The sequence below is a fragment of the Loxodonta africana genome, chromosome 8, assembly GCF_030014295.1.
Source record: "Loxodonta africana isolate mLoxAfr1 chromosome 8, mLoxAfr1.hap2, whole genome shotgun sequence".
In the NCBI taxonomy this organism is placed as follows: Eukaryota; Metazoa; Chordata; class Mammalia; order Proboscidea; family Elephantidae; genus Loxodonta; species Loxodonta africana.
Window position 1 is genome coordinate 16,253,484 of NC_087349.1, and position 23,607 is coordinate 16,277,090.

Consider the following 23,607-nt stretch of genomic DNA (forward strand, 5'->3'; position numbering starts at 1 on the left):
TGTAATCTTTACGGAAGCAGACTGTCACATCTTTCTCCCGTGGAACAGCTGCTGGGTTCAAGTTAGTGGCCAAGTGCTTAACCCTATGCCGCCAGGGCTCACAAAAGTAAAAGACACGGCATTTATGAGAAACTGAGTGGGCAGTCAGTTCCCATAGCTCTTTTCCTACATTGAAAGCTATAGGTTCCTGCTTGCCTAGACTATCTTAAGAAAAGCCAATGGAACCATTCTGAAAAAATGAAAATTAATCTCTCTTACTAGTTTGGTCACTTCCAGGATAATGTAGCTACAAATCTGAACCTTCGAGTCCGATAATTTGTCACAACAGTTGGTCTCTTTAGAAAGTCAGTTAGATAACAGATTTCTGTTCTTTCATCTTGTATATATTCACAACTTCTGTCCTCTCATTTTTCCTTTCTCCAACCTCGTCTTCATGGAATCCTGGTGGCACCGTGGTTAAGCACTCAGCTGCTAACCAAAAGTCAGCAGTTGGAACCCACCGGCAGCTCCATGGGAGAAAGCTGTGACAGTGTGATTCCATGAGGATTTGCAGCCTTGGAAATCCTACGGGGCACTTCTGTTCTGTGCTATACGGTCACTACGAATCAGAGTCGACTCGATGGCAACAGATTTGGTTGTTTTGATTACCTCAACTGCTTTTACCTTCATTTTACTCCAGTTGCAACACCTGCTCGACACACCTTGTTAGCCCCCTCGATGCACATGCCCAAAGAGTCAGAATAACCACTGATGCTCGTAGTGGTGCTACTGAGCAATTACAGTCCCTTAGTTACACTTGACTACTAATCTCAAGGTGGGAGGTTCGAACCTACTCAGCAGTGCCACAGAAGAAAGACCTGGTGATCTGCTCATGTAAAGATTACAGCCCAGGAAACCCTGTGGAGGAGTCCTACCTGGTAACAAGTGGGGCTGCCGCGAGTGGGAACCGACTCCACAGCAGCGGGTGTGGGATTTTCTCGGGTTTTTTGTTCGCTTGTTTGTTTACTGAGCAATTAAGAAAAAAAGTAGTTTCAACTTCAAATGATAGAAAAAACATATAATTCATTTATAATAATTTTTCTAATGAAGTGGACGAATGTTTAAAGCAGTGATAAACAAAGGTATCGATCAGCAGGAAAATTCAGGACTATAGCTGGACTACTGCCTGCCGACCCTATACGTGCAGCAGCGCCATGAGTACACACGTGTGTGCACACCAAAATGTGTATATATGTATTCAAAACAATACACACTTCTATAAACACAGATGTAACCGTGATTCACTTCAGGTTAAAACCTACAATTATTTTCTCAGTTTTCACCTGAAAATATATTTCAGTTAAATACAGTTACTTGCCATTTCAACTCAGAAAAACATAACCCACCAACTTTATTATCAGAGCCAGAGGGGCCCTCAAACTCTATCAATAAACTTTTAGAAAGTCAATTTACTGCAAAACTATTTTCATAGACTCATCTCCCTCTCTCTCTCTCTCTGAAATTTTCCCCTGGGCTTCAATTTTCTCCTTTGTGAACACTAACCCAAAGGCAAGTAACTCTGGAAATGACTTTTGAATTTTTTATTTTTTTCTTTTATGGATGAATTTAGTCTCAAGAGTTCAACAGAAAGGGGCTCGACCCACTCATTTAGTTACCAGGAACATGAAGCTCAATGGAAAAGCAGGTACTATCATAAAATACTGCATTTATATAGTATGTCCCTCACTTCCATTTCTGAAGAGAAAAAAGGGCCTGTTCTCACCATAGATCAGAGATAAAGTTGAAAATGTATTAATTACTCAACACCCTCAAAGCATTTGAATCTCCCAGAAAAAATATTTTTCAAAACTAAAAAAGAAATCAAAATTAAATTGTTCATTTTCAAGCTTCTAATTAATTGGAAAGCTCCGAACTACTTTATTTTGAAAGAAATATTGACAGGAGTACTTTATCTTTTTAAATACATGTGATTACAGATCCATTCACAGCTGAAAGTTGAAGAAGATGTCCGTAGTGGTGTTAACTACAACTCCTCCTGGTATAAGGCCAGGCCAAACCAAAGAAGCTGCTGCTGGGTCAGCCCTGACTCATGGCGACCCCACGTGTGTCAGAACAGATCTGTACTTCACAGGGTTTTCACTGGCTGGTTCTTCAGAAGTACATCACCAGGCCTTTCTTTCAAGCCACTTCTGAGTGGATTCAAACTTCCAACATTTTGGTTAGCAGATGTGTTGATCGTTGACCCCACCTTACAGTCCTTAGCATAAGATACCAGTTGCCATCAAGTCAACTCTAACCCAAACACCCTATAGGGCAGACTAGAACTGCCCCATGGGGTTTTCTAGGCTGCCATTTTTACGAAAGCAGATGGCCAGGTCTTTCTCCCATGGAATGGCTGGTAGGGTCAAACTGCTGGCCTTTCAGTTAGCTGCCAAGCGCTTTAATCACTGCATCACCACAGCTCCTTTTTAGTATAAGATGCGTTGCTGTTGTTAGGTGCTGTCAAGTCAGTTGCAATTCATACCGAGCCCATGCACAACAGAACGAAACACTGGCCGGTTCTGAGCCATCCTTAAAATCGTTGTTATGCCTGAGCTCATTGTTGCAGCCACTGTGTCAATCCACCTCGTTGAGGGTCTTCCTCTTTTCCGCTGACCCTGTACCCCGCCAAGCATGATGTCCTTCTCCAGGGACTGATCCCTCCTGACAACATGTCCAAAGTATGTAAGACACAGTCTCGCCATCCTTGCTTCTAAGGAGCATTCTGGTTGTACTTCTTCCAAGACAGATTTGTTCGTTCTTTTGGCAGTCCATGGTATATACTCAATATTCTTCGCCAACACTACAATTCAAAGGTGTCAATTGTTCTTCGGTCTTGCTTATTCACTGTCCAGCTTTCACATGCATATGATGCGATTGAAAATACCATGGCTTGGGTCAGGTGCACCTTAGTCTTCAAGGTGACATCTTTGCTCTTCAATTTAGTATAAGATAATAAGATAAGATAATAAGATAGTCCCCCAAAATTACTAATTGTACATTGTGAGTGAATGCCGTCTGCTATTTAAAAATCATATGGTAGAGGACAGAAAAACTACAAAGCAAATTATACCAAGAAGAAATAAGCAGCAACCACTACCACCAGAGCCCAAGACCTTTCTGGAAGTTAACCATCCATCCAACTAGTAAGGCTCTACTTTTAAACATGTGTGATTTCAATATTTCAAGCCAGGAAAATAATTACTTTTTTGTTTTGTTTTAAAAAATGCTAACAGCTTATTAGACATTAAATTTTTAATTAGAACTTTTCTCCATTCTTTCACTTTGTAATAAATGCATCTAGCTATGTCCAAAATTTGCAGCTGCAGCTCATTTGGGTGATTTTATCATCAAATTAAAAATGACAGAAATGAGCTGAACTCTAAGTTGTAAATCTAGTAACTAATACATTCAGCTCTACGACCCTAACAGCTGGCACAGTACCTGTCAAAGAGCAAGTACTCATAAAAGTTTGTTAAATCAAACTGAGCTCAGAAATATCTGTCAAAGATAATATGTTCTGAGTAAGAAAATCTACCTGAATAACGCAACAGGAACAGCTGCCCTAACAGGAATTCCCCATAGCTCTGCGATCTGGCTGAACATGCAGAGAGAATAATGGTGTGGAGAGGACAAAAGTAAACCAGAGTCCTGGTTCAAATGACAGACAAAGGGTGAAGACGATGGAATAAAAAATAAAGTGAAGCTAAAAATCCAAATGAAGAGAAAAACAGCAACAAGGAACTGAAGGACAACAAGAAGCAGACAGAGAGATGTAAAAAGAAAAGCGCGAAAAGACAAAATACTTAGGGAGCAAATATTACAATGGGGTCCAGAAGACTCATCACACACCCAGAGACAGACACCAAAGACCAGGGGGCTTGAACAATTTTCTCCTCCACTGAGCTAGAGGATGGCCCAGGAAGCAAGGTCAAATCAAGTATTAACCCAGGATGCATGGAACAAGTGGAAGGATTGACTGTTTTTCTAATAACTTTTCATTGAAAATGTGAAATAAAATATAATCCACTAACATTATTTTGGTATGCCTTCCAAAGCATTTTACAAAAAGGAGTTTCTGTCTGTCCATCTCTCTCTTTCTTCCTAACACACACACATGCACACACACACACGCTCACATATACTACAAAAATGCACACAGGCTCGTTTTTCACATTCCTTGGGTCACCGTGCATGGAGTGGGGGTTTTTATATAATAAGTATACATACAACAAAACGTTCGCCATTTCAACGATTCAGCGACGTTAATTAAGCTCATCAGGTTGGGCCACCATCACCACTGTCTGTTTCCAAGTGTCTCCATCACCCTTAACAGAAGCTCGGTGCCCCCTGAGCAATGTCTCCCTCTCTCCCCCTCCCTCCCGCCCCTAGTAACCACCAAGAAACTCTGGTCTCTATTTATTCGCCTATTCTAGATACTTCATATAAGTTGTTGTTGTTGTTAGGTGCCATCGAGTCAGTTCCAACTCAAAGCAACCCTGTGTACAACAGAACAAAATATTGCCAGGTCCTGTGCCATCCTTCATGTAAGTAGAATCATATAATATTTGCCCTTCTGTGCCTGACTTATTTCACTCAGCATAATGTTTTCAAGGTTCATCCATGTACTTAGCATGTATCAGAACTTCATTTCTCTTTATGGCTGAGTCATATTCCATTGTATGTATATACCACATTTTGTTCAACTATTCATCTGTTGATGGACAATTGGGTTGTTTCCATATTTTGGCTTTGGTGCATGGTTCCGCAATGAACACTGGTGTACAAGTATCTGTTTGCATTCCTCCTTTCAGTTCTCTTGGGTATATACCCAGGAGTGGAATTGCTGGATCATCTGGTAATTTTGTGTTTAACTTTTTGATGAACCTCTAAACTTTCCCATAGTGGCTGCATCATTTTACAATCCCACCAAGCAATGAATGAGGGTTACAATTTCCCTTGGTTTTTCCCTTCAACAATATAGCCTAAACATTTTCCCAAGTCATTAAAAAAATCTTCAAAAGTATCATCTTTAACAATATTTATTATTAAAGTAATAGATGCTCATGACGAGTAAGTTCACAGTGTAGAGGGTATAAAGTAAGTCCTTTCCTATTCTCCACCACCCTTTTCCATTTCCCATGGGTAACTGTTTTTATTGGTTTTTTTACACTGTCAATCCAGGAATTTTCTAAGCACTAACAAGCTTATTTTTTAACAAGCATTTATATCTATATTTTATATAGGACATATATTTAAATATTTATCATCTCAATTCTTACACAAATTGGCTCATACTATACATGTAGTTTTTCAACTTTCTTTTTTGACTCAATAGTACATTTAGAAATCTCCCTATCAGCACATAGAGATCTTCTCCATTTGCTCTAAGCTCAAGTGTTACAGTCCACGGGTATGCCATAATCCATTTAACCACACTCCTCTTGATAAACATTTAAGGCGTTGTGCTTTTTGTTGTTGTTGTTCTTATCAAAGATGTTGAAATGAATACTGTTACATATATTTGTACAAAGGGGTGCTATTTTCTGTAGGATGTGAGCCTAGAAATGGAATCCCATGGTCAAGCAATACGCAAAGTTGTTTTTTCCAAAAAGGCATATGTGTTGATCCACCAGAAGAGAAAGCTACTCATTTTCCCCATCCCTGCCAGCACAGCACACTATCTATATATTTAATCTTGATAATCTTCTGATCAAAAAATTGTATTTTATATTTCAAACCTGAATTTCTCTGAGTACTCATGCTATTCAGCAATTTTATGTTCATTAACCATTTTCATCTTTTAATCTACAAATTACCTGTTTATAGCCTCTGCCCATTTTTCTATTGGGTAGTATGTCTATTATCAATCTGAAAAATATTTTCATACTTTAGAGATATTAAAGCTTTATATAATATATATTCTTATATTTTGATTCTGTTTTACTGTGGAGAATTTCTTAGTTTTTGAATAGTCAAATCATTTCATATTTTCCTTGTTTTCTGATTTGTTTGGGAAAGCCTCCTCCACACATTCTTCTGTATTTCTTTCTAATACTAATAAAGCTTTATTTTTCTTGTGGCTTTTAAACCTAGCTAGAATTTTTTTGCATATAACAGGTAGGAATCTGAATTTATTTTCTTCAAATCAACAGCCAAATGTCTTAACTCCATTTACTAAACAGTCATCAGTCCCCCCAACCCGACCCATATATACTGGGGCCTGCTGCTTTATTCTATTTAGTCCCAGCAATCTAACTTTCTGTTTGCATGCCAGTGCTGGTTTGAGTAAAGTAGCTTCATAATATACTGTAGCATCAGACAAGAAAAGCCTCTCTCATAATCTCCTTTCTCAATTTTTGTCTAACAATTCACACACATTTTTTTCTTCCATGTGAACTTCAGACTGAATTGGACAGTTTCAAAACTCTGTTGGGATTTAATTGCAGCTGACACCTTTAGAAGCTTTAAGTATTTTTATGGAGAACCATGGAAGGGCTCCCATGTATTTAGGTGTTGTTTCACATCCTCCAAATATAATTTTTGTTATTTTTTCATGTAGGCATGTACCTTTTTTATTTATTAATTCTATACTGCTTGTTCATTTTTTACTTCAAAAAAATCATCTGCTCTTCTTTATGTGTACGTGCCTTCATGTGATTTCCTTTGTTCTCTACTGCAGGAGAAATCTGTTGCTGGGTTTTTATGTTTGCTTGTTTTTGTCTCTGTATGTGGGAAGAATTCCCATTGCTTGAGCGAAAGCAAAAAAGACAGCTCTCCTTCCTACTATGGAAGATGAAGGAGGCCAGAAATAACCCAAGTTCAGCCAACTAGATGCCTCCACCCAGGACTCTGAATCTTGAAAAGATAAAGATGCAGGGGCATTTAGAGATCATTTGCAGTAGAGTTCAAAATCCAGCAACTGTAGGTGTGGTGCCTGCAGGGGCAGTATCCCAAGCAGACCATTCCTGTAGCTTGTCTACGTTTGTGTCCTCAGCTGCTGTCTTAGTTATCCGGTGCTGCTATGACAGAAATACCACAAGTGGATGGCTTTAACAAACAAATTTTCACAGCTTAGGAGGCTAGAAGTCCCATTTCAGGGTGCCAGCTCCACGGGAAGGTCCTTGTCTCCTTTCAAGGTCTGTGGGCCCAGCATTCCTTGGAAATTTCCATGTGTCTTGGCATCAATTTTCCCCTGGGTCTAGGAGCTTTCTCAGCACAGGGACCCTAGGTTCAAAGGACAAACTCTGCTCCCAACTCTTCTGTCTTGGTGGTAATGGGGTCCCTCCTTTCTCTGCTCGCTTCCCTTTTTTACATCTCAAATGAGATTGACTACTCAAGATACAGCCTAATCCCATATACTGTGTCCTGCCTTATTAACATAACTGCCTGGAATCCTGCCTCTTTAACATCATAGAGGTTAGGATTTACAACACGTAGGATAATTACACCAGATCACAAAATGGAGGACAACCACATAATACTGAGAATCATGGCCTAGTCAAGCTCACACACATTTCTGGGGGACACAATTCAATCCATAACAGCTGCTTGATATCTCTTGGTTTCTGCTGGTTTCCACAGCCTGATTTTTCAGACTGCCTATAGATTCTGTGAACTATTTGATAACTTTCCAACACATTCCTTTTCTGTTCTGGTCACCAGGACTAATTTCTACTATTTGCAATCAAGAACTCTGGTATCACCCTTTGTAACAGAGAATATGTTTTACTTGTTTCTGTCTTCTAGTGATTTTTAAATATTTAAATATGCACATCTGAGTAACTACAAAGTTTAACATTCATTTCAGTAATTATAAAAGTCTAAAACGAAACAATGACTTCTGACATCTTAAGTTAGATGAAGATTTCGGCATTCCTTTCTATCTCCTTCCTACCCAAACTTCCCAGTCTGTACTAACTTAACATGGCAAAATAAATTCTATTTATTATTACAGAATATTCTTTGGCCATATAGACCATCTTTCTCAAGAACAGATTTCGGCTTATATTTTTTGATCTTGTAACAGGTATTTATATGCAAATTTACATATTTTATGGTTTGTAGTCCTCAAAGGGAACCCCTGGTAGTGTAGTGGTTAAGTGCTAAAGCTGCTAACCAAAAGGTTGGCAGTTCGAATCCACCAGGTGTTCCTTGGAAACCCTGTGGGGCGGTTCTACTCCGTCCTGTAGGGTCGCTGTGAGTCAGCATTGACTTGACGACAATTGGTTTGGTTTTTTGGTTTTAGTCTTCAAAGAGGAGCACTGGTGGCTCATTAGTTAAATTGCTTGGCTGCTAACTGAAAGGTTGATGGTTCGAACCCACCATCTGCTCCACAGGAGAAATATGTGACAGGCTGCTTCCATAGAGATTTACAGCTTTGGAAATCCTATGGGGCAGCTCTACTCTGTTCTGTAGGGTTGCTATAAGTCCAAATCAACTCAATGGCAATGGGTTTGTTTGTTTGTTTGTTTCCAGTTCTCAAAGTCTTCTACAACTACTTATAACTTTATTCTGAAAATGCTGATTTTGATATTTTAGAGTTCATCTTTGAGCATTTTTCTCAGAAAAAGAACACAAGTGATTTCTTTTTTGCTGTTAATTTATACCTGAGAATGTCTCTTTGATGTCTATGCACATCAGTGTCCACTTGGCTGGGTACAGAAGTCTTTGGTCCCAACTCTCTTCCCCATTCAACACTCTGTAGACTTTGCTCCACTGTCTTCTGACATCTAATGTTCAGAAAATCCTGGCAAGCCTAATTTTTGTTCCTTTCTGTGTATCAGAATTAGGTTTAACTGTCTAAAACCAAAGACACAAATAATAGCTGCCTGAATAAAACAAAGGTTTTCTTTCCTCTCATATAAAAGAGTGAGCCCGTCCAGGGCTAGTATGGAGGCTCCATGTCATCAAGGAGTTCAGCATGATGTTTCCATTCTCGGGTACCCTCAGGGTCCAAAATGGCTTCGATCCATGTTCCAGGCAGAAAGTAAAGGAAGGTGAGTAAAGGCAGTTCAGTCGACCCCTTCAAAGAGGTTTTTGTGAACCCCCACTCAAAAGCTTACGAGCAAAATTCTTACTAATCACCTGGAACTACCGAAGGGGCTGGAAAGTATTATCTTTAGCTGGGCATATGGCCACTAGGAACAAAATAAAGATTATCATTAAAAATAAAGATGAGAGAATAATAATTGGATGAGTAACTATCTCTGTCATAGCAGGTGACATAATTTTTCTTCCTGGGTGCTTAAGGGATTTTTCTTTTTTTTTAATTCTTGAAATTTATAAAAATCTTCAGATCATATCTAAGAATGAGTTTATTCACTAATTTTATATTGAATCCTTTTGTTCTGCAGTCTGAGGTTTCAGTCTGTTTGTGTTTCCTGTGTCTTTATTTATACTAGAATTACTGTTTCTGTTCCTATCATTTTAGTTTCAGAGAACAGCTGAAATCACTGGAATGATCAGCCTTCTCCATCTTCCATATCTCTCACTTCATCATCTTGCACTGTGCCTCTTCATGATGGCCAAGTGTTCCTTCCATGTTACTGATTCAGTTCTTCTGTCTAATGCTTTTAACAAAGATTTAAATTTCCCTACCTCATTTTGTTCTTCCTTATATTTTGTTCATATTTTAGTCAGTTTTGTTACCACCTCTCTATCTTCTATTCTTATAGCTCCCCATCAACATTTCATAGAAGTGATATGCCTGCTACATACAACCATAAATCTCAGTGACATTCGACAATAAGCACATATTTGGTGGTCAGCTGGTCCAGGCTGGGCAGCTGTGCTGATCTTGGCTCTGTTCCACTGTCTCCCATCCTCCTCCTGTGACCAGCACCATCACGGTGATGGCAGAGGCACAAGGGGCACACCCAACCAGCCAAGCACATTTCAGCCCCTCCCTGTGTCACATCTACTAAGGACTGGCAAAAGCAAGTAACGTGGCCAAGCCCAGAAATCAAAAAGCAGTAGATATATTTCTCCCACTGAAGTGGAGGAGGAAGGGGTAATGATTATTTTGGACAATAACCTAATCTACCATATTACGTTTCTTACAGCTTTTGAGAAATCCTGAGCTTAAGTCTCCTAAATTTTTATCTTTCTTTATAAGGTTTTTTCTCAAATACATGCTCTTTCTCTGACATCTCAAGGTAATACTCATGTCTCCTTATGCTATATTTACATAGGATCCAAAGTGATATTATTATTTATCCTGGCATTGAAAGAAATCTACTCGCACCTGCATTTTACAGCCAGGCGCTATGGACGCAGCCCTGCCCCGACCACCACTTTACTCTCCACTGAGGTACTGACAGTTACTGTATTCAGATGCAGTCTTGAAGTTAAGGCTCAGGTACACAATTTGGGTGCCTAGAAGAAGATTTCCTAGTGAAGACACGTAGGAGCTTCTTTTTTTCTGTCAGGGTCTCTGACTAAATTGAAGTATCATACACAAAGTTGCCATTTTTCCTTCGAGCCATACAGGGCATGAAAGAATTTATTCCCAGCATGCACTGCTCTTCTTGTCTACACCTGGATGAAAAAGTACGTGCACACGTATTTCAGCAGATAATGCTAAAATGCTCTCTGAAAAGATCTTATAGCTATTTTAAAGTTATGTTAGAAGGACACGCCTCACACACAGCTATCTGATGTATATTAATAACTCCAATGTTCCACTACCTTAAGACATAGTCTTATTCCCTACCAGGTCTACACTAACCTAATGAATTTCTTGAGCCCACCTAGGCCCTTAAACAGAGGGCTATGCTGTGACCAGCCCAGGGGTAAAAGGAAAGTATTCTCTCTGAACCTCTCAAACTATTCCAGAAAGCAGATTGCCTAAAGCTGAACACAACTCTAAGTAACAAATAATCTTATAATTTTAGGTCATATGTCTATAATCCTTAGGATAACTTCACTGTCCAAATTTAAGGATTTTCACTTCCTTCTGAGATATACCAGGGTATCTCTGATCCAGTCTGTAAGAAGCCCGGAGAAATGTTTCTTATGATTTCTTACACAGGAGGACCAAAATAAATGTCCAAGGAATGAATGAACAAACTTTGAATGTTGGCCCTTCAGAACATGGAGTATTTTCTACTATACAACCATCTTCAAGTGTCAGGGACAGTATATTAAAAGGAAAAATAAACTACAATGATATTCTGGAAAAGAAGGAACATTCCTTACAACACTACACTCCCACAAGGTACCACAGCAAAGAGCCTCTTGAGCCCACCTCATTCTCCCTTTGTCCTTGTTACGCTGCACAACTCGGCCAGTGGACTTGATGTACAGATGCCGGTGCAGCTCATCGATGAGAACCAGGTGCAGGTTCATCTTCTTGCTGTGAAGCTCCAGCCTGAGGTCACTGAGTCCTTCTACCTGGAGCAGGGGCCCCTCCAAAGACTCAACCGCCGATACCTGAAAAGAACAAACAATTAAATAGGATGACTGAATAACATAGCAGGATTGTAAATGAGGAAGAATACTTTTAAAACGTACTGTGAAAAAGGGGTTATGAGAAGCATACCAGCACACACCAGGCTTTGTAGAGCATCATGTGGATGGGCCTGGTTATGCCCTTGAAGGGCTTATCATTTTAGATAATGCTGAAGACAGCCATCTTGACAAAGGCATATGAAGCACCAAAACAAAACCAAAGCTATTTATTCCCACATATTTTTTTTTTTATATTGCCTACTAATGGACACTTGTAAAGTGACTTCCCTATTAAATGATGATGTCATTCCTAGTCTCACAGGCATTCCACCTACTAATGCTTTAAATCTACATTTAATCAAAGTTAGCCTTTTAGGGAGAAGACTAACTAGAAGCACATTACATAAATTTAATGATAATAATTTATTCTCTCAGTGCTCATTACTCAGAGCTGGCTGAGTCTCTATGTGCATCTACATACAGCCAGTCTCTCTCTCTCTTTCCCACATACACACACGTAGAGGAAAATGCATTTTTTACATGAATGCTACAAGCAGACAATGGAGTTACCACCTCTCCTCTGTCTGATCTAGTGCATAGAAGAAAAGGAGATCTCAATGATGAACAGAAGATAGACTACGGAGGGGGAGGTACTCCTGGAATAAAGTGCAATTTGGGAGATTTTAAACACAGGAAGGACTGGATGAACGAAATTGGTGTAAGAATGTCTACAATAAATGGGGAAGATGAGGGGACTCGGGGAGCCTGGTGGTGCTGGCTTTGAAACTCAAAGCGGTTACTGCAAAGAGGGACAAAAGCCAGCATGTATATGATCCTATTTACCCATGTCTATAAAATTACATTTATATGTATCTGTATGATATGACCCCACTTAGTCATGTCTATAAGATTATATTTAAGTGTCTCTATGTATAAGGAGCCCTAATGGCACAGTTCAGGTGCTAATCAAAAGGCTGGCCGTTTGAATCCCCTAGATGCTCCTAGGAAACCCTATGGGGCACTCCTACTCTGTTTTTATAGGGTCCCTATGAGTCAGAATCGACTCACGGCAATGGGTTTGGGTTTTTTTTTTTTTTAATGCATAAAGACCATGTATATTTTTCAAAGAAAAAAACTTAAGGTGAAGATTATACTCTGGTTATTATTCCTTAGGAGATTTTTTAAAAGGAGGGGTAAGAAAATACAAAGAAATGTTTAAAAAAAAAAAAAAGAGAGAGAAAAGATGACTATCAGTGAACTCAGTTTTAGAAAACAGCAGTATCAAGCTCTCTGTGGAGATGAACGTGCTATGACTATCCCCTGCATAGGTTATACTTCTAAATTTTCCTAATATGTGCAGATTAAGGCAATAATAATACTTAAAAAAAAAAAAATACTTACTCCAGGGTAAAACCATTAAATGCAACTATGGATATAAGTAAAACCATTAAATGCAACTATGGATATAAAAAGACGTTCCTAAAAAGTAAAACACATGTCCAAAGGCAACAGATAACAAAAGCCATGAAACATACTGGCGATCAAAAATGTCAATCACACATCAAGGGGAGTACAAGCAGCTCTGGGAGCTGGTGGACAGAGAATCAGAAAGCTCGGTAGCTGTACAAACCAGCCCGAAATGGTGAGGGAAATGCAGTCGCTTGCCCACAAACACATCACTTGTTTTTTGATGTGCTATAATCAAATGTCAGCAGCAAATAAGTTTCCTGAAGTTAACCAAGAAAGAATGGGGGAATGGAAGAGTGACGAGCCCTGGGCCAGCTCTGTCCTCTGAAGCCTGCCAGTTCATTTCCACACTGGCTGGCAACTGCCCCCGCAACGGGAGCCCCTGGGCCTTGTACGGGCTGCAGCAATTCCAAATGGAAAGGCAGCCACGCAAAATGACCGAAGTGTCCCCAAGGAGGAAAAAATAACAACAAATTCATTTACACTTACATCCTAAAATGGATTCTAACTCGGGTCTCTAGCAGAGAAAAGAGGATGCATTAACCTTCAGTGACATGGAGATCCAGAAAATGAAAAATAATTTGGTAAACCACTGGCCCATCATGCAGCCTTATCCCTTAAGGTAATTAAATCCAGCTGAGATATTTCAGCTTAAAAGCCACCCACTGCACCTCCACACTCGATTTGTTTGTAGGAATCTGCATGAAGATTTTTAACCCCAACAGCTCATGTTCCAAACACAAAATTATAGGACAAAGTCAACTTGCAGACCCCCTAATTAAATAAGAAAAAATGCAGGTAAAGCACTTAGCATGGTGCCTGGCACATACTGAGTACTCACTGAAATTATTCTGTGGAAAAAGAAATCCCAGAAGGTATTTCCAACGCAGTTTAATGCAACATTTTCAGTAAAGTGGTGTTTCTTTCATAGAAGCATTATAACCATTTAGATGACAAACTTTCTGAATATGCTTCCTTGACCCAAAATACAAGTGTATATATATATATATACATATATATATACATACACACACATATATATATATAAAATCAAGAGTAGTCTTAGAATGTCAATGATTTGAAAATCTCAACTCAAATAGAATAGTCTCCCATTTCTAAAAGAAAACAGGGCTTTGTTTTTTGGCCTTCACTTACCGAAGTCTATTTATAAAACTACAATATCAGAAGCTAGGCAAGACCATTGTCTTCCTCTACTGTAACTTTACTAAGTGGTACTCAAACCAACATGAAGAAAACTGTTGTCAATGCAACATTTGATCTCTAGAAGGATAAGTTTAGAAACCTGATGTTTATCTTACCCAAGTAGCTTGGTCCAGAGTTTACACACCTGAAGAAACTCGGCCAGGCAGCATACTGTCAACCTGACAAACCACCACTGGTGGCCAATTCTGCTATATTGGGGGGGGACGGGGGTGGTCCAGGTATTTACTAACATCTGGGCTTTAGAAAACAGAAAGAAAACAAAAAGTTGCTGTCCAATCTATTCTGACTCATGGCAACCTCATGTGTGTCAGAGTACAACTGTGCTCCACAGGATTATCAGCGACTGTGACCTCCTGGAAGAAGACCGCCAGGCCTTTCTTCCGAGATCCCTCTGGGTGGAGTCAAACCACCAACCTTTCAATTAGTAGCCAAGCGCTTAACCATTTGCAACACCCAAGGACTCTTATCTGAGCTGGCCTTGAAGAGAAACATTAAACATCCCTCCATATTTAGCAATGTGTATAACCAAAAATAAAAACACAAATAAGGGGAATTTTTAAACATGTACAGAAAGTGGTCCATTTATAAATCATTTTGCTGTTTTCCAAGTTTAATGACCACGGAGCACTTTCCAAATAACACGTTGGTGAAGAATCAACAGGGATGCAGTTGGATTAAGTAGACAGCAAGAAAATGGCCTCATAGATTAGTAAATTGCTGTAAGAAATTATCAAAATTTGGTTCGTAAGTGTGCCAAGCAATGCTGAATAATGTCACAAATACATATTACAAGTAGAGAACAAGACACAACAGATGAAAGACTACACAGACAACATACAATGGGTCAGTTCCGTGGTAAATGCTGTCTCTGCATCTATCCACAGGTTAAATACCAAGAGAGCTCCAACGTGACTGCCCAGCATTCGCAGGTATGCCACGTCATTTCTTACAGGTAGAGTACGACCTCATGAGAAGACCAATTAAATGTATTTGGAATTTTTCTTGTGTATATTTTAAAAAAAATAGGTTTTGGGGGAAGATAGTACCAACAAGGATTTTTTTTAACAGAGCACCTATTACCACCTAAGAGAGCACGAGTGTTCCATTCAATGCCCTTGGAAACTGCCAATCCAGATAAAAGAAATCTGTTTGAGAGATGAAAACAAAGATTTCCTTTAGGATTATGAAGATAAGCAAACATTTTCAAAACGTTTTAGCACATGACGTTGTGCAGGCCTGCATGTTTTGTTACTAGAAACCTATCCGCCTAAGAACACAAAAATTCGAAAAAATGTTTCTGTGGCTGAAAAAAGCAAGCAAAGGTACAGTGAAATGTACATAATCAAGAATTGTAAGGTTCTTCAAAGAATTTTGCATTTAGTTGGCAGTAAGTCTACAACAAAGGAAAATCTTTGTAATTTAGGAACTACGATTTCCTTAAATTTTCTTTCCCAAATATCTATTTCCCAATGTCATTTCAGTGTAAAAAACAGATAACTATTCACTGAGAAGGAGCCCTAGTGACACAATGGTTAAAGCACTCGGCTCCTAACTGAAAGGTCGGCAATTTGAACCCACCAGCCGCTCCATGGGAGAAAGATGGGGCAGTCTGCTTCTGAAAAGACTGCAGCCTTGGGACACTGCTACTCTGTCCTGTAGGACGCCTGTGTGTCGGAATCGACTTGAAGGCACCGGACAACGACATTCTTCAGTAGTTAAACGTTTGTCTTCCGCCCATCTGACTCAAGTTTATTAGGTAAAAAGATTCTGGAGGAACACCAAAGTTGTCCGTTCTCAGCTGCTTCACAGGAAAAATTCTGGGAAAGAAATGGCTTTTCTTCTTCTCCCACGGGGCAGACGGAACATGAAAACTTGCAGCAGATGACTTTAATAACTCTCTAAATAGAACTAAGGCTGAGGCCCAAGTCAAGGAGCTCTGGTGGGGCAATGGTTAACCACTTGGCAACTAACCAAAAGGCCAGCGATTCGAACCCACAAGTGGCCCTGCAGGAGAAAAGACCTGGCGGTCTGCTCCTGTACAAATTACAGCCTAGGAAACTGTATGGGGCAGTTCTATTCTCCCCTAGTGTCGCTACGAGTCAGACTCGACTTGACAGCACACAACCACAGCCAAGCCAAAACAAAACGTAAGAAACCCAGGAAAAACCGTTGTTGCTTTTAGCTGCCTTCGAGTCAGCCCAACTCATGTTCTACAGAGTAGTCCTGTTCCACAGGGTTTTCTTGGCTGTAATCTTTACAGAAGCGGATCGCCAGGCCTTTCTTCTGCAGAGCTGCTGTGTGGGTTTGAACCACCAACTTCTAGGTTAGTGCCCATAGCAAACCACCTGTGCCACATGAAAAGTTGTAAGTGTATAAAAACCAACCTAATAACTAAGCCATTTGCTAGCTAAGGAAAAAAATGTTTATTTTGGCAACAATGTTCCCTAAGACAGGCAAATGTGTTGTCATTGTTGAGTCCAAAACAAACATTTCCTTCAGGCTTTGAAGATAATTACACTGTTTATTAACTTCTCATAGGTCAGTATATCTCCCTTAGGGAAGCATTTCTCTAGTAAGACAATACAACCATTCTGAAAATGGTTCCTTGGTCCAACTTACAGATTCAGTCAAAAGATACAAACTAAGGCTGGTCCAGAGAACTTACACCTTCTCCTCTTCCACATGCTTATAGAAAGACAAAAGGTAAACTTTTTAAACAGCCTCAACTGAAGGAAGATACCAAAAATCTTCGGGTATGAACAACAAAAGAAACATACCTTGGAACACCAGATTTATTTAGTGTCCAGGTCCCTGGCCCACTGCCACCCTGACCCTGGACTGCTGAAATGTAACCTCCTCAGGACCCCTCCACGCCCCCCCCAGGCCTTCACCCCCAAGTCTCTACCTTTAGGCTCAGGGTACCCCAGACCAGCACAAGAAGCCTCCAGTCTCCTGTGAATGCAGAATGATTCAGACCCACCTGGACACAAGCAGGGTGACGTTTATCACATGTGCCCCAAGAATCCCAGATCATTCACTGCCAAATATTTCTTCCAGATATTTCCATTTTGTTACACACTATTTCTCAAAGCAGAAAATTTTCTCTTTATCACACATAAACTGGTCAGAGAGAAATCTACAATTTAGTTTAAAACACACACACGCATATATAGTATAAATAATGTTTCAGTTTGAAGGACATGAAACTATACCCTCTACTTACTTATTCACGTGGTTAGGTTCCAAAGCCCAGGTCATTACGCAAAATCCAAGTTATGTGAAAATGGAGGATGGCCACGTCAGATCACAAAATGGAGGATGACTACAACATTACGTAATCGCCAAATTACATCATTACCAAACCACTGAGAATCATGACCCAGCGAAGCTATCAGAGCCAGCTTTACTCTTGCCTTACATCTCAGCACTCATTACTGCCAGACATAAGTTGTTAATGCGCAACGTAGTCAGAGAGTACGTTTTACTCTTATTGTAAATGTGAAATGTCGGATAATGAGACAGTCATCAAGTGAGGAGAAAGTACACTGTTTTTATAGGTCAGAAATGATCAAATATTGGCTATTTCATATGGTTCAACCTACCAGTTTTGAGAGCTTTGGTGCATCTAGGACATTACACTGGTCTTTGTAGAACACTGTGACCTTTATAGAGTCCTATAAAACCAGGAATAATTGTATTCCTAGATAAGCTAGGGATAATTTTACTAGTAGAATACACCTCTGCATTATATAAAACCTCTGTGACACGAAAGCACAACCATCTGGAACCCATGTTCACAAAAATCCCATCTGTTAAACGTAACTTGTAAACAACACGTTTACAGCTAGACACTAGTCACTACAAGGGACACAAGTAGAGGCTGGCTTAGACTGGCCTTCACGCAAAAAGATGGGGAGACGGAGAGCAGAGACTTCAAGGGTGAATAAAGGGAATCCACTCAAGGCTCAGGGCTACCGTGAAGGCTTGGGAATGTCTTAGGGGATCTAGAGGAAAAACTGCATCTCTGGTCCCAGCTTCACCGGAGAAGACCAAGATGGGTTGGCTCCCCTTGGCTCAGCTTTGCTGCTGACTGAAGCCCTCAGGGCTATTGACAGTTTGGTTCTTAAGACAGACTTCCCAAGATAGCTGCACCATAAGGCAAGGCCGAGTGCCTGAAGCAAGAACACTTTTTTCCCCCAAGTAGCCTGAGCTAAAAAAAAAAAAATTCTTTTTTTTTAGCTCAACCTATATCCTAATCAAAAATGCCCGTTCTTAAATCAGTCTGAAAACATCCTATCGATCAGATCCACTCAGGTGTCCCTTTCTCCCTATACTGCAGACTCAGCGTCCTGTGGCCATTAAGGCCAGGATGCTGTCTACCTTCTACTCTTCCTTCATTACTGCCAGGGTTATTGCATGTTTTTATTTAATAAACCTTCATCAGCTCAAATGAAGGGTTGTTATTAGTTGAGCTAACAGCCAAATGATAATGCTCCAGAGAGATCTCCGTGCTTGTTGGTGCATTAACAAAGAGAGGTGAAGGGCCGAGGTCAAGCATGTGTCAATGTAAATGAAGCGATATCAGGTACTAAGGGCTTAATGCAATAGACTGCCTGGGAGATAATGGAATTTACAGGATAAAGCAAATGAGATGAAGTTATTGATAAGTGAAAAGAGGGAGGGAGGCCTAGATAAAAGTGCTGTCAAAGAAAAGACCTTTTGCTGGTGAATTTCTTCTTTAAAGAATCTTCAAATCTATCTTAGGAAACAAAATTCAAAAGAGATCAAATGTAACTTCTAGCCCCATGAAAGAACTCACCCCATTACTGCCACAAAGCACAGACTTGTACTACAAGCCTATCATTTTATTAAGCCATTATTAAGCTTTCTTTGGGTTTTTTGTTGTTCTTTTTCCCTTTTCTTTTTTTTTTTTTTGCTTTGTTTGTCGTAAAGGTCAGGGCATTCTACCACAAATAAATCCCAGACTGTATTAAAACTCGTCTGTTTTTGTTTTGTTTCGTTTTTTCTCCCCTCTTGAAAAGTCGGGGAAGCCAGGTCTTTTAAAATATTCCATCAGCCCAAGCCTCACAGAATCACAGTATCTGAGAAATGAAATGTAAGAATTTTCCATCATAAGGGACCTCAAAGGTTGTCAAGTCTGCGCCCCCATCCCAATTTTACAGATTAAAAAAAGCAAGGCCTAGAAACGTACTTTTCCTTAACCTTTCTTTTACCTTTGAGTTAATAAAATAATACATATTCAATCAAAAAATAAATAAAAAGGATGGTCCACATTCTCTCTCACCAAATATTATATATAATACATTTTGACTCGACTACTACCAATCATTTTTCAACACAAAGTTTTTACAAAAACTCTATTATTTTAAACATGCTTTTTTCATTTGGCAATACACTGGGAACACTGCCCATCACTAAATATCATAGGACATTTGGTGATTCCATAGGATTCGACAATATGATTACGCCACAAATGATTTAAACAATTTTGTACCCTTAACATGTTGCTAATTTTTTCCTTTCATAAATCCTACTGTAGTAAACACTCTTGTATACATATTTCTGAATAACCTCCCCCCCCCCCCAAAAAAAGTTGCTGTCCAGTTGATTCTTAATGCATGGCAACTCCAGGGGTTTCAGAGTAAAAATGTGCTCTACAGGGTTTTCATTGGCTATGATCGTGTAGATTTAGATTGCCAGGCCTTTCTAACAAGGTGTCTTTGGTGGATTCAAATCGACAGTACCCAAGTGCTTAACCATTTGCAACACCCAAGGACTTCCTATTTCTGAATAAACATAACATAAATTTCTTCTTTCCTCAGGAGAAAATCCTAAAAACAGAATTCTAATTCCAAAATTATGCATATACTTAGAGCTTCTGATGCATAATGCCAAATTAAGAGCCTTATATCATCTAGATGGCCTTATAACGTATGTGCACAATCACTTCCCTAATGAAATTAAACTATACCTAACACCTCAGAAAAAAACTAAGGTGAACTATTAAAGTCCCACAAAGGAAATGGCTTTTTGCACTTTGAAAGTTAGGCCAAAAAAACCCAAACCCACTGCCGTCGAGTTGATTCTGACTCATAGCGACCCTATAAGACTGAGCAGAGCTGCCCCATAGAGTTTTCAAGGAGTGCCTGGTGGATTAGAACTGCCAACCTTTTAGGTTAGCAGCCATAGCTCTTAACCACTACACCACCGGGGTTTCCGAGAGCTAGGCAACCACAAGTAACTAGTATGGGGACGAATCGCAGAGAAAATGGACTTCTTTAACAAGATCCTCCTACCTGTCAAGTCAAGCAAAAGCCACTGATCAACATTCTCAGACTGTCATCAAGGTGAGATGGGGGCTCCCATCAACAAGATGGATAGCCACAGTTGCAATTTATACATGTATGTGGCTCCCATACGGCCACAGTGACACTGACTGACCAACCAAACAACTGCTCAAGGAAGTCCACCTGTGAAATTCGAGGAGTCCAGAGATACCATGGAGGATGTCAGCAAAGGACTTAGATCATTCCCCCTAGAGACTCAAGTGTGTAAACACACACGCACACATCTTGGCGTAGTTTATCTGACTAAAACAACTTGATATCAGGTAGCGCAGAAATGCTGCTGAGTGTAAACAAGGTCCACACGATCTCTTTTCTTTTTACCTGGAATTGGGCGACTGTGATGATGAGGATGATGATACCTACGCCATCCTAAATGTTTGTGCACTGCTTTATACTTTACAAAACACTCTACTGATGATGATACTAAAAAACAGGGGAAGAGCATGATTTGTCTAGGAATCTAGGACCACAGAACAGCTCAGTTGTTGCGTCAGAACTAGAACTAAGACCTTCTGGCTTTTAGATCCATTTTGTTTCCCCTGTAACAACACACTGTACCCAGCCACCACTGGTCAATTAACAAATTGGTGCCCCATTTTCAATCCAGTAAACCCCTGCAATAAATCAGGTAAGAATCCTCACAAAGAGGCAGGAATCAGAGCGTCAAGGTGAAAACAACAGCTTTGAGGGCTAGAAGTCAGCCTGAACCTGGGGAAGCATCTAATTTAACCATTAAACTAAACTCACTCTGACCAAATCACCAGGATGTACAATCAGAATCAAGCCCAAATACTCATCAGCTCTATTCCAACACTGCAATAGAGGATGGCCACAAAGTAACATCAGCCAAACAACAGCATTTTTGCATAAATGGGAACATCTCCCTGGCCTCTAACTACTTAGAGCTAGTGTTAAATTAACTCAAAGACAATTTGATGGGCTCTATTTTTGGAGCCCTGGTGGCTCAATGGTTAAGACCTCAGAAATTAACCAAAAGGTCGGCAGTTGGAATCTACCAGACGCTCCTTGGAAACCCTATGGGGCAGTTCTACTCTGTCCTATAAGGTTGTTACGAGTTGGAATTAACTCGACGGCAATGGTTTTGTTTTGATTATTCTGTAGCATAGGCTATACCCTACACCACCATTCCAAATTTGTCCCTATCTGGGAATCAGCTGGGGAGTTTCACAAATTACTGAAACCCATGTCTTCCAGGGATTTTGATTTCATCAGTTTGGGGTGTGGCCTTGGCCTTAAAATTCTTGAAAGATCCTCTAATGTTCAGACAAAGCTTGGGAATCACCACCAGACAGCCAAGCCAGCCAGTGGAAAACTGCTGAACCTTGTATGGTTTAGTGCAACAAAATAAAATTTCTAATTGCTTTAAAATAAAAAGGCAACTAAATAGCAGATAAAAGAGCAAAACTAAAGAGAAAAAAAGCTAATACACTATCCAGGTGCCTATCAAAGAGTCTGGCTTTTAGAAACCCTAACCTGCAAAGACAAATATAAATAAAAAGGGCTTTGAGCAGCAAGAAAAATAATTGCTACAAAGTCCTGCACTTTTACTCCATTAGAGAAAAATAAAGCTGCCTCATCAAGCCTACTCACTTAATTTTGGACATACAAACCAAGGTTATTCATTTTATATTTTCAGCTTTTGCTAGATCTATTTGAAGAGCCTATATAGGTGTTCGAGGGAATGAAGGGGCCATAAATGCAGCTAGGAGCAGCTACATTTGACCATCTTATTTAAAATAGCAAACCACACCAACCCTGCTCTCGCCCCCAGGACTCCTGGCCCCCTTTCTGGTGCTACCTTTCTCCACAGTACACAATCACGATAAGAGACACCATTGATCTGTTCATCATCTCTCTCCGCTAGCATGTAAGCTCCTTCCAGGTGAGGGCCACTTTCACAGACACACATACCAACAACAAAACTGGCCAATAAACTCATGGCCACGTGTTAGAGAGCCAGTGATTTGTGCCAACACTGCAGTGTATGTGCCAGATTCTCTCCTGATAGATTATTAGTCTCGAATGCTGTCCAGTATCCTACACCAGGAACAGGTGGGTTTTAACAACAGTTATTCCATTATTGGCCGGTGATGTGTTATCTATCATTTTGTGAAGAAATCTACCTGGAACATCAAAACATTTTCATAGAGCCACAGAACCACTTGCAGGTAGAGTGCAATAAGCTCACTAGAATTTTCCAGCTCCTGATATTTATAGAGCTTTCACACCAATATCACTCCCAGAGTCATGAGGAGAAAAAAACACCCTGTGAATCTCAGAAACTTTCAAGCCAGAGAAAAGGCATGTGTGCTTTGGCCTTTACCTGCATCTTAGCCATTTGGTAGTTGGTGCACCATCACCCCTCCCCTGTCCACAGCCCGTTGCTTTTGAATCGATTCCAACTCACAGTGACCCTACAGGACAGAGTAGAACTGCCCCATAGGGTTTCCAAGCAGCACCCGATTGATTCGAACTGCCAACCTTTTGGTTAGCAGCCGTAGCTCTTAACCACTACGTCACCAGGGTTCCCCCCACCGCCCCCCGTCCATAAAGAAGAAAAAATAAGAATCAGTCTATTTGTTAACGACACAATTTTACAGGCACAAATAGGAGCGACATTATTGGTCAACTGGTGGTGTTATCTGATCACTGACAGAATCACTTGATATCAATTACTCTAACATTAAAATCAACACTGTCAATAACCACCCCCCAATTCTGAACAGGCTTAGATCTAATTATAGTGCCCAGCAGATCAACAAGCTCATCTTGGGTAGTTTGCCAGCAAGTTACAGAGCTTTTAGAGAGTCAATGGGTACCCTATGAACATACACCTAAAGCAGGCCTGCATGTTGCTATGGTGCTGAACGAATTTCAGTGGAGCTTCCAGACTATGACAGACTAAGAAGAAAGGCCTGACATTCTACCCCCCGAAAATCAGTCAAGTGAAATCCCTACGATAGGCATAGGGTTTCCACTAGTCAGGGCCACCTCAACACAGCTAACAACCACAACAGGTTGCCCTGGTGATTGATGA

General features: G+C 40.1%; 1 protein-coding gene across 6 annotated transcripts in view; it reads right to left on the reverse strand.

The window, feature by feature from the left end:
- The window catches only part of EXOC4 (exocyst complex component 4), an 831,013-nt gene that overhangs the window by 763,479 nt on the left and 43,927 nt on the right, over nt 1–23,607 (reverse strand). For all 6 annotated transcript variants that reach the window (XM_003420870.4, XM_064289703.1, XM_010600447.3 and 3 more), the window contains exon 4: nt 11,288–11,472. In XM_003420870.4, coding sequence (XP_003420918.1) covers nt 11,288–11,472 — 185 coding nt within the window. The remainder of the gene's footprint in view (nt 1–11,287; nt 11,473–23,607) is intronic.